This window comes from Misgurnus anguillicaudatus, chromosome 1 (genome assembly GCF_027580225.2).
Source record: "Misgurnus anguillicaudatus chromosome 1, ASM2758022v2, whole genome shotgun sequence".
Classification (NCBI taxonomy): domain Eukaryota; kingdom Metazoa; phylum Chordata; class Actinopteri; order Cypriniformes; family Cobitidae; genus Misgurnus; species Misgurnus anguillicaudatus.
Window position 1 is genome coordinate 30968112 of NC_073337.2, and position 16924 is coordinate 30985035.

Genomic DNA, 16924 nt, shown 5'->3' on the forward strand with positions numbered 1-16924 from the left:
TCTGGTTCTCTTTACTATCATGTTTTGATGAGAAAACATTTCCATCTGGCTGAACTCTCCATGTCAATGTTGTTTCATTCCCTATCCCACGATCCTTCAGTTTCTGCTTTATCTGAAGATAAGAATCAATCATGAGTACTAATCACAAACACACACACGCACACACACACACTTATTTTGCCTAAACTAACAATACAAGTGACACTTAAGGCTTAAGACATACGAATATTTAAAGACAAACTGAACTTTAACTAGATTTGTTATAGTAAAAAACATAGTTTTCATAAAGAATGGGACAGAATGGGAAACACTAAAAATCATCAGTCAAGTAAATATAGATTTATGTAAACCAGCAGTTGACTGATATATGTTGTGGTATATTCTCATAGTTCGTATATGGACAGATATTTGGGGGGTTAGCATTTTTTTCATGTCATTATTTATACTCAGCCGCATAATTTTATTTTCTTAAGGAAAAACAATAAAGATGTAAAAAATAATCCCCATAATCCCCTTGGATTCACATAATAGTTCATTCACTTTTTTTATGGGAATGTTTGCAAATCGTCTTTGTAAATGTGTTTTTTAACACGCTGTAGTGTCAATGTGACTAAAACCAAAAGTGCTCATCTCTGTATAAATTATAAACAAACATCTGATGGAGGGCGGGGCACAGTAACTCATATGCACACACATACAAAATGTGTTTTTGATCTCACCTAAATAGGGGCATTTTTGTCATGCTATTATAAATGATCTGTGGGACTTCACAAACACATTCTGGGCTCACCGAGACTTATATTACATCTTGTAAAAGTGGTATAATAGATCCTCTTACCAACTGTAAAATTCTCTCCATCACAGCAGGATCATTTAGATTCTGACTCGATTTCAACTCCACTCTCATGATCTTATTCCTTGTATCTACTAGAATATTACATGAAGAGCAACAAAACTTTATCTGTAAATAATTACATTGTAATGTGTTCTGCCAGTTGTTTTTTTAAATTTCAAAAATAGTTATACTGTTTTTAACAGTTGTGACTTATTAACTCATTCATCGCCAGACTTTTTTTTAAGTTGCCCACCAGCATTTTTGTGATTTTCACCAAGGTTTCACAAAATGCCTTCCAGGAAAATTTTCTTTTAAAATATATATAAAACATACCAATATATCAAATGAAAGAACAGACCCTCTGCTTTCAAACAAACAATAAACTAGCAAACAAAACAGGAAAAAGTTTTATCTTATTTATATATTTTCTCTGCTTATGAACTCTTAAATATGGGTAATTTTCTTTCTTTCTTTTTTTGGCAAAAAGCTGAAATAATTGCATTTTTGTGAAGAAATTTTGTTAGAGATCAGATTCAGGACGATTATCAAACATACACAGAGTTTAAAATGTTTAATGGTTATGTTTCATGTTTAGTACATTTTTTGCTTCAGTTTTTTTTAATAAATTGGTTAAGTGGATACTTGCGGTGTTACAGATTAACATAAAAACTCATCAGGAACATGTATTTTTATGCAAATGTTTTTTTTTCTTAATTGATAAGATAACTCATCAATGGCGGGGAAAGAGTTAAGGTAAAATTTCAAAAAGTGTTGACCAATTTTGATCTTTTTACTGATGAAACTTACGACATAAGCAGATAAATGGAAGGGTCTCTGTGCAGAGTCGATCATCGGCTCCATCAAGAGTTGTAGCGCCACAAAGCGGGTTCAGGCCAGTCACGTCAGGTTGTCCAGCGCTCCAGGTTATGGGGAATGTGTAGATATTTGTTCCATCTGACCACCTCCACCAGTCCTTAAAGAGACCAATCCATGCTTTGTCATATCCTACCATCATATTCACCAGCAGGTCATTTTCAGTTTGACTCCGAATGATGGCCAGGTCTGTGTGATACTGTAAGCAGTAAGTCCAAGCATCATACCATGACTTGATGTCAGGGATAAAAACAAACCGGCCTGGTGTGTTCACTGTAATGAGATGAGAATGAGGTCATTTGTTACATTACTTTTTTACACTATGGGGTGGTTTCCCAGACAGCGATTCAACTAGTCCAAGATAAATGTAAGAGGTGTCCAAACTGAAAATAAGTTGCACTGACATTTCTTAAAACACACCAGTGCCCTTTGTTTTGCTTTAAATGCACACAGGTAATGTTTTTAGTAAGGTATGTTTGTTAAAACTAATACATCACTTCAATGATTGCTTGCTATCTGGGCATGAACTCTGACCTATAGGTTGATTTGACCAAACACTGCTTCAAATGTCTTTAGTATATGAATGTTATGAACACCTGGCTAATATATTGTTGATCGTTGGTGTGCTGCCAAATCAGCACTGAATCAATGAGTCATAGACTCTACAAGACCCCTGAAGGTATCTGGCAACCAGCATGTTAAAAAGCACTGACAACACCTTGAAAACACATCTTTATAATGTTTAACCATTCCTGAACAATGTGTCCAGTGGTGTGTAATTACACTAATAGGTGCATTGGGTCCTATTTTAACAATGTAAGCGAGTTGTCTGAAGCGTATGGGGTAGGTGCACTTTGTACACAATAATAATCCTTCACATTGTACATTTTAATATTTTTGCATGTTTGTGTACTGCTGCTGTGTGTACCTGTGTATGTATTACGTACAGGCATTGTGTACCTGCCTGTGGGCACATATTACTAACACGTCCTTTAAATACATGCAAATACTGCACCATCAACTTTAGAGTACAATTGTTTTTTAGTTTTCTCAAAATAGTAACATGTGCTATGTGTCTGAACACGCCTAGTTTTTAAACAGCACGCCCAAGGGCAAACAGATGGGCACAAGTGCATTTGCTATTACAAAGGCGTGGCGCTGGTCGTGAAAATGATAACAGTAAAATATATAAAATAAATACTGACAAGGGTCTACACATGCAGATTTGTGCCGTCAATCTGTCTGCGGCCTCGCATCTCCTCTAATCTAATCTGATATACTGTACAGACATATTACACTCTTACTCGAGTGATATCACTTTAGTAAATAGGATTCACCACTCACAATAAAAAACATGTTTCTTACCATTGTAGCAAAAAAATGGAAACAATTGATCGCATGCCATATCCTCCCATCCACTGGCACTAATGACAGCACAATCCTCTCTTCCATCGGGGTTGTTTGGCTTTCCAGACTTCCAGGACATGAATGTCAATATCTCATAATGATAAGTCCAACACCAACTGTTATTGTATCTGAACATTCCAATCCAAGCCAATGGAGGCATCGCAGTGCTAACCGCTACTCGTACACTTGTCTGGTCTTCATTGCTTGCGACCGTGGCCAATGTGATATGATTCATTTGGCAGTAAGCTTGTGCATCAGCCCAGGTCTTTTTCTCTTGGATAAGAATATATTCATTTGAGTTGCTCTGTATGAACATCCAAAATCCTGTTGAGAGTAAGAGAAACATTTGAAAACTAACTTTGTCAGACCTCCTCGATAATGTGCAACCTAAACGAACCTTTCTGCACAACAAAATGAGTGTTAAATGAGCACTGGCCTGTATTTGTATGAATCCACCATAAAGAGTATTTAAAGTTAAACTGTGCACTGACCTGAGAAGAGCAGAAACTGAATCAATCTTTCCATAGGTGATGGATTAACAGAATGCAGGGAATCCTAAACAATAAACGAAAAAAGTTTATCAAATTAAACACATTTATAAACTTTTATTTTGTCCACTTCTCGTTTTCAGACAGATGGCGCTGTTTTCGACACCCACGTTGAGGGATCGAATCATGGTTCGAAACAGTAAGGAAAGTATCGGTGCTTGATTCGATGCTTCATTTCCTCATCACTAAACTAGACTTGACTCAACTAAACTTGGCAGAATACTCACAGGAACAAACACCATGTAAACAGATGATCGAGCACAGGACAGCAAACAAAAGGGCAATAAATAGGGGAGCAAATCAAGAGGGGAACAGGTGACCATAATTAAACAATAAAGAGGAGGATGACAAGACACTGGGAACACGTGGTCTAGTAAAACCAATACTGAGCCCACGTGATTCCACACAAAACATGGGTCTGTCATGATTCTGCCACAAGATTAGATTAAACAAAGGACAAGATGGCAGAACCATGACATATATAATATTTGCCAACCTTCAAGACCCAGCTAAAAAACGTATCCTTTCAATATGTATTTAGGATAATGTGGCTAAATTATGCCCTATGCGTTTGTTTGTGTATGTGGCCTTATGTGTTCTGTATTGTGCATGTGGATATGCAAATGTATTGTCTAAAAATATGTGAAACGACCTTGGGCTATGGAAAGGCACTATGTAAATAAATCTTCTTCTTCTTTTAAATTTGTGATGTTAACCCAAAAATAAATAAAATAAAAAAACACACACCATAACCATCTTCACTTCAATTTGACTTTATTTCATACATGAAAAAAAGTTTTGTCTGAATCCAATATTATGGTGATCAGTGTTTCTGTTAGTTGTGCGCTTGACTTTCATTAAAATAATTCTCTTTACACATTTGCAGTAGTGTTTCGTTCAAAATATTTGTACATTGAAAAGTTACTGTCATTGTTGAGTTTTAATAATGCCTGATTTATTTAGGAGTTTAACACTTTATCAACATATTAATTCATAAAAATACAGTACTTAACAGTGCAATAAACTTGAAATTTTATGACAATGTAACTCAAATCAACAAACCCAGCGAACTACTAAATCAATGCTATATCTAAAATAAACTCTACACTAGAATACTATTACTATTTTACTTAAATAAGTTTTTCAAGCAATTGGCTTGCATGGTTTATAGGTTTTGTAAGGTTAACTTACTGGACTTTATAGTGTGCAAGTACAACGATAGAGTAAAAACAATACACAAAAACTTTTTGAATGATAATGAAACCTTCATGTTTACCTGCAGGAACAGTGAAGAAGAAAGCTGAGGTGGTCTGTTTTGTTTCAGTCTCTACATTTAAGATTTTATTTCCTTCAGAATAGCTTCCTACACAAATACATTTTATGTAAAACATCAATCTGAAACTCATTTCCATTCAGATGTACAGATTTTACATTTAGATTTATTTTCAAAAGAACATGAGTCAAGAAAGCCCAGTACATTTACATGAACTCTGACGTTAGATTGACATCAAAGACTGCCGCCAAAAAACAGGTCAAATATCTGAATCTTGATACCCAAACTCAGTCTTGGGTGTAACTAGTTACTAAGTAATTAGTTACTGTAATTTAATTACTTTTCCTTTGAAAAAGTAAAGTAAGGGATTACTCTTATTTTTCTTGTTATCTAAATACAGTTACTTCTGATGTAACTAAATACTGTGTATGGACTTTAAAACAATTATGTATACTAAAATACAGTAGTGGATTTAACATGGTTTTAGTTTACAATTCTCACTATTAACTGGATGATTATTATTAGCATTAATATTAATGAGATGTTGGCTGTTTATTAATACGTAATAACACATATTAATGCCTGACTCTGCAAAACCTTATTCTACATCCTTAACCCTCCCCATTTCTACCAGTTCTTAAAATTAACGACTTTTTTATTATTAATAAGCAGTAGTTGGAGTATATTGAGGCAAAAGTAGTTAATAGTTAGTTAATAGAGAGAATTTGACCCTAAAGTGGGACCAGAATAATTTATGTACTTTTATATATATATTGTTTCTTCCATTTCAAGCCATTTCAAGCCTATCTTTGTATCATGTACTGAATAGGATTTAGAAAGTAATTAGTAATACGTAATTAAATACTTTTTGGAGAGAGTAATTTGTAAAGTAATCTAATTACATGATTGAAGATGTAATTAGTAACTAGTAATTCATTACTTTTTTTGTAACTTACCTAACACTGCCCAAACTATTTCACATCCACACACTCATGTTCTTTCTAACGCCAATTAATTATTGGCAGAATCTGCTTCAAAAACATTGACGACCATGACTTTTTGTGCTTTGTTTGTTATTTATTAGTCCCTTAACATCGATGCTGCAGTGCACACTCCATCTTAGCCGTCGGCAGTATTTGCACCTAAAGCTGGCTTGCCATAAATATTAACAAAGAAGAAAAAGACTTTAAGTGCATTCAAAACAAGACGCCACAAACTTTGAGATGGTCCTCACTGTAGAACACGACATCCAGGGGGCGAGGTTGGATCTAGATCAAACTCCTCCCACTTTATATACTTTGCTTCGCCAAACGAACCAGTATATTTGTGTTGTTGCAACCTATGTTCGCTAGCATTTGCTCTTATCAATTTAAGTCTACGTTTGATTAATAATATATTCGAGAAAGATTAATAATTTAGAAATTAATGATCACAGTTATGTATAGGGGGGGGGGGGGGGGTAAGGGGCACGTTCCTGACAGGGTGATCACTGAAGGGATTTATTTGCGACCAACAGGGCTATTTTTATATGAGTAAATATAAAAACACAATTTTATTTTATATATTTTATTAACACATTTGTAAGAAAAGTAAACTACATGTGATGGAACTTAGCTGTTTCCTAATGGCCGTAAGCAAAGACGCATTAAAAGTTCAAAGTCTATACAAGATAAACACTCAATTTATTAATTTCCAAATAACATGCCATATATGTTAATAATTATGCATATATACTGTATACATTCATAGGTGTTCAACTGTGCGTGGTAAGATTATTCGTAGTACCTGAAATGTTTTACTCCAAAACATTTGAGCAAAAACAGGTTGAGAAACAGTAAAGTCAACACCAGTCAAAAAACCCAGGGCCTTTACCATGAAGATTGTTAAACTTAGTGTAGGTGTGTGATTGTCCATTTTTTTGAACTTGAAAATAGATAAACAATGTCCATTACTTACCAATCCATGTATTAGTATGTCCTTACTTTGATTCCAAGATTAATCACTAATAAACAATTAAGAAAATAAATAAGCATCTATCTACTCAAGTTCAGAATCAGATATGGTGACAACGGTGACGGTCGTTGCTTAGCTCCTAATGTCATGAATCAGTATATAAGGCACTGTTACGATCCCTAGCTCACTAGACATTGTTCACTTATTTTTCTGTCACGTGGCTGCGCATTGTGTTTACTCACAGCTGTTACCCATCAACAACCGGCAAAACCATAATCTTTCTGACTTAAATTTTAAACAGTACATTGTGAAAAACACTCTCATTATTCTCTTACATATCCGTGCATAATATTGGAATATAATAAAATTTTAAATATATATTTTTTACAATTTAAATAAATATTATTTTAAATATTGAGTAGCTTGTGGTCCCTTACTGTGTAGCGATTTGTGTTTATATTTAAAACTAAAATAAACGTTTGTCTTTATAAAAGTTCTGACACATTCCATAAAGTTTATTGAGTTGGATCTTGTGATTTTCGGTTGGCGAGCTTCAGAAAAGGTCACATGATTTCCGGTAAGGGAACATAGGGACCATCACTGGTTTTTGTGTTACATTGTGGAATTTGTAGGGAAAGAACGGTCCAGTGCACTGGACAGATTTTGTGATTGAGACAGCCCTTAAAATGTCCGACTCCCTGATCAGTGCCCTGACTACTGAACAGGGGAGATGATTTCGACACCATAAATACATTAAGCGCCCTCTATTGGTGTGAAAGAAAACTACAAACCCAACATAACCAAATGGCTCCTACACTCGGGTTATAGGATTAATTTTGAGTTGACAAAACTACCATGAAGCTGATCACCAACCTTTCCTGTCAACTCAGGCTTTGATCTTTAACTTATGATTTATTACACTGTAAAAAAATTCAGTAGAAATTACAATGTTAGTGCAGCTGGGTTGCCGGTAATGTACCGTGGGTTTGAATTCGTGTTGTTTACTGGCAAGAGTTTGTTCAAAGTTAAATACATTTTTATATTAACAAGTCTTTATCTTTACAGAATAAAACTATACAATAACAGCCTCATGCAAAGCATTCTGGGAACCAGAAATCATCATCAACCTTTTTCTGTTTTTTTGCTTCAGATTTTGTTTCCCAGAATGTTTTGCTTGATGCTGTTTTTTGTTTTAGTCTGTAAAGGCAAAGAATTGTAAATGTTTAATTTTCATTTAACTTTGAACAAAATGTTGCCAGTAAATAACATAAATTTAAATCTACGGTAAGTTACCGGCAACCCAGCTGCCATAATACTGTAATTTCTACAGATTTTTTTACAGTGTACAATTAAACAAACCTCAATCAGTCACCACAATTAGTAACAACCACACAATGTAACAAACATAAAAAGAGGTTATTTGATCATGTGTATATAAACAAATAGTAAAACAAACAGCTCCCATTTTCCATACCAAGTGTCAAGTTATCCCAATCAGTTCAGCTCTGCCCAAACTTGAAAACGTGAGGGATGCAACGTGACAACTCAATTCCTTTGTGGTCTTTATTTTTCTTCCAGATGGTTTTGATGACATTGGTAATATATTGAAACAGTTGAATTGTTGAATATTTATGAATGAGTTGAATGGCATAGGATTAGGGATATACAGACTATAGGGAATAGGCAATAACAGGCAGCCCTAAAGATAATCAAATAATAAACATGCATTACATTACTTGCAAGACACTAAACAATGCAAGACAAAGCAAGAGCATTGCTTTAAATAAATGGATTGTTCAAACATCTCAATTAAATTTTACACTTCATGCAATTACTTTAGACTTTAATGCTTGATTTACATGTGTGTAATGAAACAAATATTAAAGTTAAAGATATCCTAATGTTATTTTATATTCTAGTTGTGTCTAAACTTGCGTTTTAATCATTGCATAATCTTATAAAAATGTGTTGTTCAATTGTGGTGATCAATCAATATTATTTGTTTCAAAAATACAAATGATCTTTTAACTATTTCCTTCTTTTTCAATAAAAAAGCAAAAAAATCTGGGAAAAAAACTTTTTATCGCAGATGCTAATTTATTATTCTTAAAATTACAAACTCTAAAGCTTTTGTAAGTTATATTTTTTCGTGTGTGTATGTGTGTGTGTGTGTGTGTGTGTGTGTGTGTGTGTGTGTGTGTGTGTTGTAATTTACTTCATCTCAGTTAAATAAATAAATGGGTCCTGTACAATAGATGCGATACAATCAAACATTACTGGGAAACAAGGGCTATAAACAGAGGAGTTCTAACAAAGAGAAAATAAAAATAAATTACATAACTAATACGCTTTAAATATTATTAAAGACAAATAATCCAAAGATTATAGAGATTACAACATCATTGCAAAACCACAAATCACATGAATTTCGTTCTCTGCTTTATCTGAAAACAAATTTATTTGTATTAATTTTAAAAGTTGATTTCTTAAACTAAATAGTTCATTTTAAAAGTTACAGTTACACCAGCATAATAGATTTTTTGTAACAGTACAAAGTTTACTCTTTAAACTAAACAGTTCAGCTTAGTTACAGCAGTATATAATTGATATGGTTAAACACTAAACCAAATTACAATTTAATTTTAAATGCCTTAGATTATGCAAGATTAATTTAAATGATTAAACTATATTAATTTAAACTATTTGAATTCAATTAAATTAAGTAATACATGCGTCTCAAATAATTTTCATTTAAATGAAGCAGTCTTAAATGTCGTCAGATGTGGTAACTGTTATATTTAAAATCAAGTGTTTGGACAGGGTTTCTGTCCCTTTTCACTCTCATTTTTTGATGAGAAAACATTTCCATCTGGCTGAACTCTCCATGTCAATGTTGTGTCGTTCCCTATCCCACGATCATTCAGTTTCTGCTTCATCTGAAGAACAGAATCAATCATGAGTACTGATCACACAAACAAACTTATTTTACCTAAACTAAAAATACAACTCACACTTTAGGCTAAAAAAGGGCATACGAATATTTGACAAACTGAATTATAGCTAGATATGTTATAGTAATAAAAACATATAAAGAATGGGATAGAATGGGAAACACAAAAAAATCATCAGTCAAGTATATATAGATTTATTTAACTGGATTTATTAACAGTGCTTTAAGTGTAAAATACCAAACTTGTTCTTTAAAATAAACTTAAGATGTAAAAATCCAACCACTTCTCTTTTTAATCGCCATAATCCCCTTGGATTTACATAATAGTTCATTCAGAAAGATGGTCTACACCAACTGATCGTGATTCAACTGCACTTTCTATTATGGGGATGTTTGCAAATCGTCTTTGTAAATGTGTTTGTTAGCACGCTGTATGTCAATGTGGCTAAAACCAAAAAGTGCTCATCTCTGTATAAATTATAAACAAACATCTGATGGAGGACGGGGCACAGTAACTCATATGCACACACATACAAAATGTGTTTTTGATCTCACACAAATAGGGGCATTTTTGTCATGTTATAATAAATGATCTGTGGAACTTCACAAACACATTCTGGGCTCACTCAAGACTTATATTACATCTTGTAAAAGTTGTATAATAGATCCTCTTACCAACTGTAAGATGTTCTCCATCACTGCAGGATCATTTGGATTCTGACTCGATTTCAACTCCACTCTCATGATCTTATTCCTTGTATCTGTTAGAATATTACATCAATCAGTTGTATTTATAACTGATGAACAGTGAAAGAGAGCAACAAAAAACGAAGTACATATGTAAATAATTAAACTTTAACGTTTACTGCCCGTTGTTACTCTGTAAAAAGATTCTGTAGAAATTGTAGTATTACTGGCAGCTGGTTGCCAGTAACTTACTGTAGATTTTACATTTATGTTATTTACTGGCAACAGTTTGTTCAAAGTCTGTATCTTCTACAGTAAGTTACTGGCAACCAGCTGCATAATTACAGCTAATTTTTTAGAGTGTACTTTAAATTTCAAAATAGTTTACATTTAGATGTTTTTTAACAATTCTGAATTATTACTCATTCACCACCAGCATTTTTTGAGATTTTCACCAAAGGTTTACAAAATGTCTTCCAGGAAAATTTTGCTTGTAAAAATATGTAAACATACAAATATATCAAATAAAAAAGACCCTTTCCTTTCAAACAAACAAAACTGGAAAAAAAATCATTTTTTTTTTTTTTAGAAAAAATCATTTCATTTTTGTGAAGGGATTTTGAGATTTAGAACAATTATAAAAACATACACAGAGTTTTAAATTAGTATATATATATATATATATATATATATATATATATATATATATATATATATATATATATATATATATATAATCCTTAAGTTCTTTATACATTTTGGTAAGTGGATAATAAAATTTTGATCCTTTTACTGATGAAACTTACGTCTTAAGCAGATAAATGGAAGGGTCTCTGGGCAGAATCGATCATCGACTCCATCAAGAGCTGTAGCACCACAAAGCGGGTTCAGGCCAGTAATGTCAGGTTGTCCAGCCCTCCATGTGATGGGGAATGTGTAGATATTTGTTTTATCTGACCACTTCCACCAGTCCTTAAAGAGACCAATCCATGCTTTTTCATATCCTACCATCATATTAACCAGCAGGTCATTTTCAGTTTGATTCCGAATGATGGCCAGGTCTGTGTGATACTTTGTGCAGTAAGCCTTAGCATCATTCCATGTCTTGATTTGAGAGATAAAAACAAACTTGTATGCGCTGTTCACTGTAATGAGATGAGAATGAGGTCATTTGTTACATTCATTTTTTACACAAGATGTCAACTTGTTTAAACACACCCGATTCAACTCATCAGCTCCTGAAGTCGGTGTGTCAAATAATGGAAACCTTCCCCATGTGTACGGTCAAGGAGGCCTCCAAACAGCAATATTAACATTAAACCATTTATTCAACATTAACTAGGGGTACAAATATGATGTTGATTCGATCCAATTAATGTTGATACAGTAACACTGATTTAACATCACGTCAATGATTGCTTGCTATATGGGTGTGAACTCTGACCTGTGAGTTGATTCGTCCAAACACTGCTTGAAGCTTTTACTTCTATGGGTGTTTTCACACCTAGTTCGTTTGAGCCCTCCAAACGCTCTCAGATCAGTTCAGGGTGTATATGTGAACAAACCGAGTGATCTCAGACCACCCTAAAAGGACCCAGAAGTGAACCGAACTCAGACCACGTCAGGAGGTGGTCTAAGTACGGTTCGCTTTTGGGTTCCTTTGTGGTTTGATTTCTTTTTGATATGTGAAATCAATGAGGTCCCGGTCCGCTTTGCGTGTCATTTGGACATTGTATCAAAATCAACTGCTGCACAGAAAGCTGGGGTCTGAGTTCTTATGAAGTTGTGATGTGAACAAGAAATGGTCTGAGATCACTTCAGTTCTGAAGAGTACCAAAAAAAAGAACTGGGTCCTCTTTTGAGTCCACTATATTGTGAAGACCAAAAGGACTGAGGTCACATTCAGCTAGTTCCTTTTCTTGGTCACTTTAAGTGAACTGGGTTTGGTTCTTTTAAAATGAACTATATGTAAAAACACCCTAAAAGTGCTTCAAATTACCTTAGTTCAAAAGCGTTGTAAACCAAGCAAGAGTCTTATCTCCCCTTCCCTTTAAAATGTATTATGTATACAATAATAATCTTTTGTACATTTTGTAAGAATTTATAGTCTGCCTTGACGCAGATTCCACTCATCCCTCTAAAAAGCTTGATTCCATAAATGTAATCTCAGTTCAAGCAATACAATAATATAACCTGAAGTGATATTTTCTTCATAGTCTAGGATCCAAAGGGAGACTTTGAGAACCAACACAGGTCAAAGACTGGAAATCTATGTCTATGATAATAAAAGAAATCTGTCTAAATATAATCCGATCACTTGGTTTAGCACACAGTTGGGTACCGAGATAGTCTGATCATTGAAATCGATGACTAGTTTGGGCACAGTTGGGGACAATATTTGGCAAGTTTGTTTGCTGCTGCTGCTTGTACCTGTGTAAGCAGAATGTTCTGGCATATGTAGGCGTAGGCACATATTACTAACATGCCCTTTAAATAAATGCAAATTCTGCACCATCGAGTACAATTGTTTTTTAGTTTTCTTGAAATAGTAACACGCTATTTGTCTGAACACACCTCGTTTTCAAACCAGCACGCCCATGGGCAAACAGATGGGCACAGATGACCAAGGGCTGGTCGTGAAAATGATAACAGTGTCAGGCTGAAACTAGCTAAAAAAACACTGACAGGGTTCAATATTTCTACATTGAACATCACTGTCATGAAGATTTACACACTCAGATTTGTGCCATCAATCTGTCTGCGGCCTCATGTCCCTGGTTTAATCAAAACCATGCTGATATACAGACATATCACACTTCTACACAAGCAACATCGCTTTAGTAAATAGGATTCACCACTCACAATATATACATAGACACGTTTCTTACCACTGTAGCAAAAAAATGGATACAATTGATTGCATGTCATATCCTCCCATCCACTGGAATTGATGACAGCACAATCCCCTTTTCCATCGGGGTTGTTTGGCTCTCCAGACATCCAGAACCTGAATGTCAATATCTCTTGACGATAAGTCCAATACCAACTGTTATTGTTTCTGTACAATCCAATCCAGGCCAATGGAGGCAGCGCAGCGCTAACCGCTACTCGGACACTTGTCTGGTCTTCATTGCTTGCGACCGTGGCCAAGTCGATGTGATTCATTCTGCAGTAAACTTGTGCTGCGGCCCAGGTCTTTTTCTCCTGGATAAGAATATATTCATTTGAGTTGCTCTGTATGAACATCCAAAATCCTGTTGAGAGGAGAGTAAGAGAAACATTTGAAAACTAACTTTGTCAGACCTCCTCGATAATGTGCACCTTAAATCAATCTTTCTGCACAACAAAATGAGTGTTAAATGAGCACTGGTCTGTGTGTGTATAAATCCACCATAAAAAGTATTTAAAGTTAAACTGTGCACTGACCTGAGAAAAGCAGAAACTGAATAAACCTTTCCATTGGGGATGGATTAACAGTATGCGGCCAATCCTAAACATTAAACGAAAAAAGTTTATCAAATTAAACACATTTATAAACTTTCAATTATTCCACTCCTCGTTTTTGGCTGTCCACTGGTGGTAGGTCTTCTAAATTGTGGAAATCACTACACTGTACACTTCATAATATAAAACGTAACATAATAATTATTATAAATCATAGTTTATACAGATCACAATCCTTTGGTTTTCCTAAATCGGATGAGGAATCGAAACCAACGACTCATGCGACGAGTCTTATTTTACAGCCTTTCCACCTTGATATCAAGCATGTTAGAGGAAAAGACAACGTGATAGCGACACTCTTTCTAGAGTGTAACATCGTGACCTCTGCGTGTTTTCTTCTTTTTGTTTTCTTCATCTCTAGGTGTTGAAGAATGAAGTGGAGTGAAGCTGCTTCTTGAAAATCTAGATTACTTTACTGTCTTGTTCTTCTGGATGGTGTTTGATTCTCTCTTCCTTTTTTTTTAGATTCGTTTGCCGAATCTTTTTTTGGGGAGGGAGGTGTTACGACCCTGTGCTCCCTTTCCTTTCCTGCTGGTGGCAGAATTTCTTGGAAGCGTGTGGTTGATTGCACAGCCCTGTTGCCTGACTAAATTGATTGATTGTGGAGCGAATAAATGATGGACTGATGCATCTCTTATTACTTTCTCTGGGGAATGGCAGTCTACAGATAAGTCATCTGTAGTCCTGCATTTTCACATTTAACAACATTCCTTACCTTTTTGGATTATTATTTTGTATTGTTTAAGCTCCTAGACATTATATTCTTTGTAATGGTTTCATTTTTACTTTAATAAATTTGTCTTGCAAGTGAAATCATCTGTGCAAGTGTGAACTTGTTTTATGTTACGGTCAAAAACGAGACGGCCGTGACACTTTGCCTACCTTCAAGACCCAGCTAAAAACTTATCTTTTCAATATGTATTTTGGATAATGGGGCTAAATCTTGCCCTATGTGTTCTGTATTGTGCATGTGGATATGCAAATGTATTGTATAGCACTGAAGTGACCTTAGGCTATGGAAAGGCACTATGTAAATAAAACTGTTTTTACTTTTAAATGAGTGACGTTAACCTTAAGCAGTGCTTCTCAAATAGTGGGGCGGGACCCCCGGGGGGGGCTCGAAGCGACACCGGGGGGGAACGCGTGAGACCCAGGGGAAAATACTTTTTCAGGAAGGGATTTTTTGCACCGTCACTTAAAGACATTACAACCCAAACACGATGATAAGCCGCTTGAGTTTTTTATTATTATTTATTGATTATATTTAATCAAATTTTTCAGTATCAAATGGTCAAAAAATATACTGTAAATAAGGATTGATTTTTTTTATTGCAGGCAAATTGATGCATTTTAAGTCTTTTCTGTTACAGACTAAAAAACAATGTTAATAAAGTTATTCTTTGTTGTAAGTTGATTGATATTTCTTTTTTTTTCTTTCTTTTTTTGTTTTCTTTAATGTTAATAAGGATACAATGCTTTGCAGATGTGTCATTTTATAGACAAATTATACTATTTACAGACGCGGCGGAGAGTTGGGGGGGGGCGCGAAATGTTTACTTCTTCCTAGGGGGGGTGTGACAGAAAATAATTGAGAAGCACTGACCTAAAGCAATCAAGCAGAATGTTAAAAAAAGATTTGTCGACTTTGTCTTCATCATCTTACCACAGGGTGCTTAAATAAATCCTGAAACACCATAACCATCTTCACTTCAGTTTGACTTTATTTCATACATGCACAAATGTCCTTAATGAGAATTAACAGAGGATTAACTTTAGTTCAGATTATATTGAAAAGAAGTTTTGTCTGAAGTCAATATTATGGTGATCAGTGTTTCTGTTAGTTGTGCGCTTGACTTTCATTAAAATAATCCCCTTTAAACATTTGCAGTAGCGTTTTTTTTTTTTTTTCAAAACATTTGTACATTGACAAGTTACTGTCATTGCTGAGTTTGAATTATGATATTTGAATGTAATATATATATATTTGAGTTATTGAAGAGTTTAACACTTTATCAGCATCTTAATTCATAAAAAATACTTAACAGTGCAATAATTTGAAAGTTCATGTTAACTTAACTCAAATCAACAAATGCTTTCTAACAGCAAACTACTAAATAAATGCCATATTAAAAATAAAATAAACTCTACACAAGTTTTATGAAAGTGTGCAACACTAGAATACTATTACTATTTTACTTAACTAAGTTTTTCGAGCAATTGACTTGAATTATACTTTTTTTAACTTAAGGTTAACTTACTGGACTTTGTAGTGTGCAAGTACCACAATACAGTAACAAAATACACAAAAACTTGTTGAATTATAATGAAAACCTTAATGTTTACCTGCAGGAACAGTGAAGACTGAAGCTGAGGTGGTCTGTACTGTTTCAGTCTCTACATTTAAGGTTTTATTTCCTTCAGAATAGCTTCCTACACAAATACATTATATGTAAAACATCTGTCTGAAACTCATTTCCATTAAGATGTAAAGCTTGTACATTCAGATTTCTTTTTTCTTTAGAACATAAGTCAAGGAAGTGCCGTACATTTACATGAACTCTGACGTGAGATTGACATCAAAGACTACACCAAAAAAACAAACATCAAATATCCAAATCTTGATACCCAAACTATTTCACATCCAACACACCCATGTTCTTTCTAACGCCCATTCATTATATAATCTGCTTCAAAAACATTGACGACCATGACTTTTGTGCTTTGTTTGTTATTTACTAATCCCTTAACATCGATGCTCCACACTTCATTTTAGCAGTTGGCAGTATTTGCACCTAAAGCTGGATGCCAACCACCATAAGCATTAAAAAAAGAAGAAAAAGACTTTAGGTGCATTCTAAAAAAGATATTTCCCCCTTTTAAGTGCACTTTTAACA

The 16924-nt window shown here is 34.3% G+C and overlaps 1 protein-coding gene across 1 annotated transcript; it reads right to left on the reverse strand.

Annotated features, from left to right (window-relative positions):
* Window positions 1-9525: 9525 nt before the first annotated feature.
* Window positions 9526-16460, reverse strand: LOC129431906 (putative C-type lectin domain family 20 member A). The gene is made up of 6 exons (XM_055190029.2): window positions 16374-16460; window positions 13953-14016; window positions 13415-13780; window positions 11333-11671; window positions 10515-10600; window positions 9526-9825 (listed from the first exon to the last, which is right to left on the reverse strand). The coding sequence occupies exons 2-6, from the start codon at window positions 13984-13986 to the stop codon at window positions 9694-9696; spliced, it is 957 nt and encodes a 318-aa protein (XP_055046004.2). The 5' UTR covers window positions 13987-14016; window positions 16374-16460; the 3' UTR covers window positions 9526-9693.
* Window positions 16461-16924: the final 464 nt, after the last annotated feature.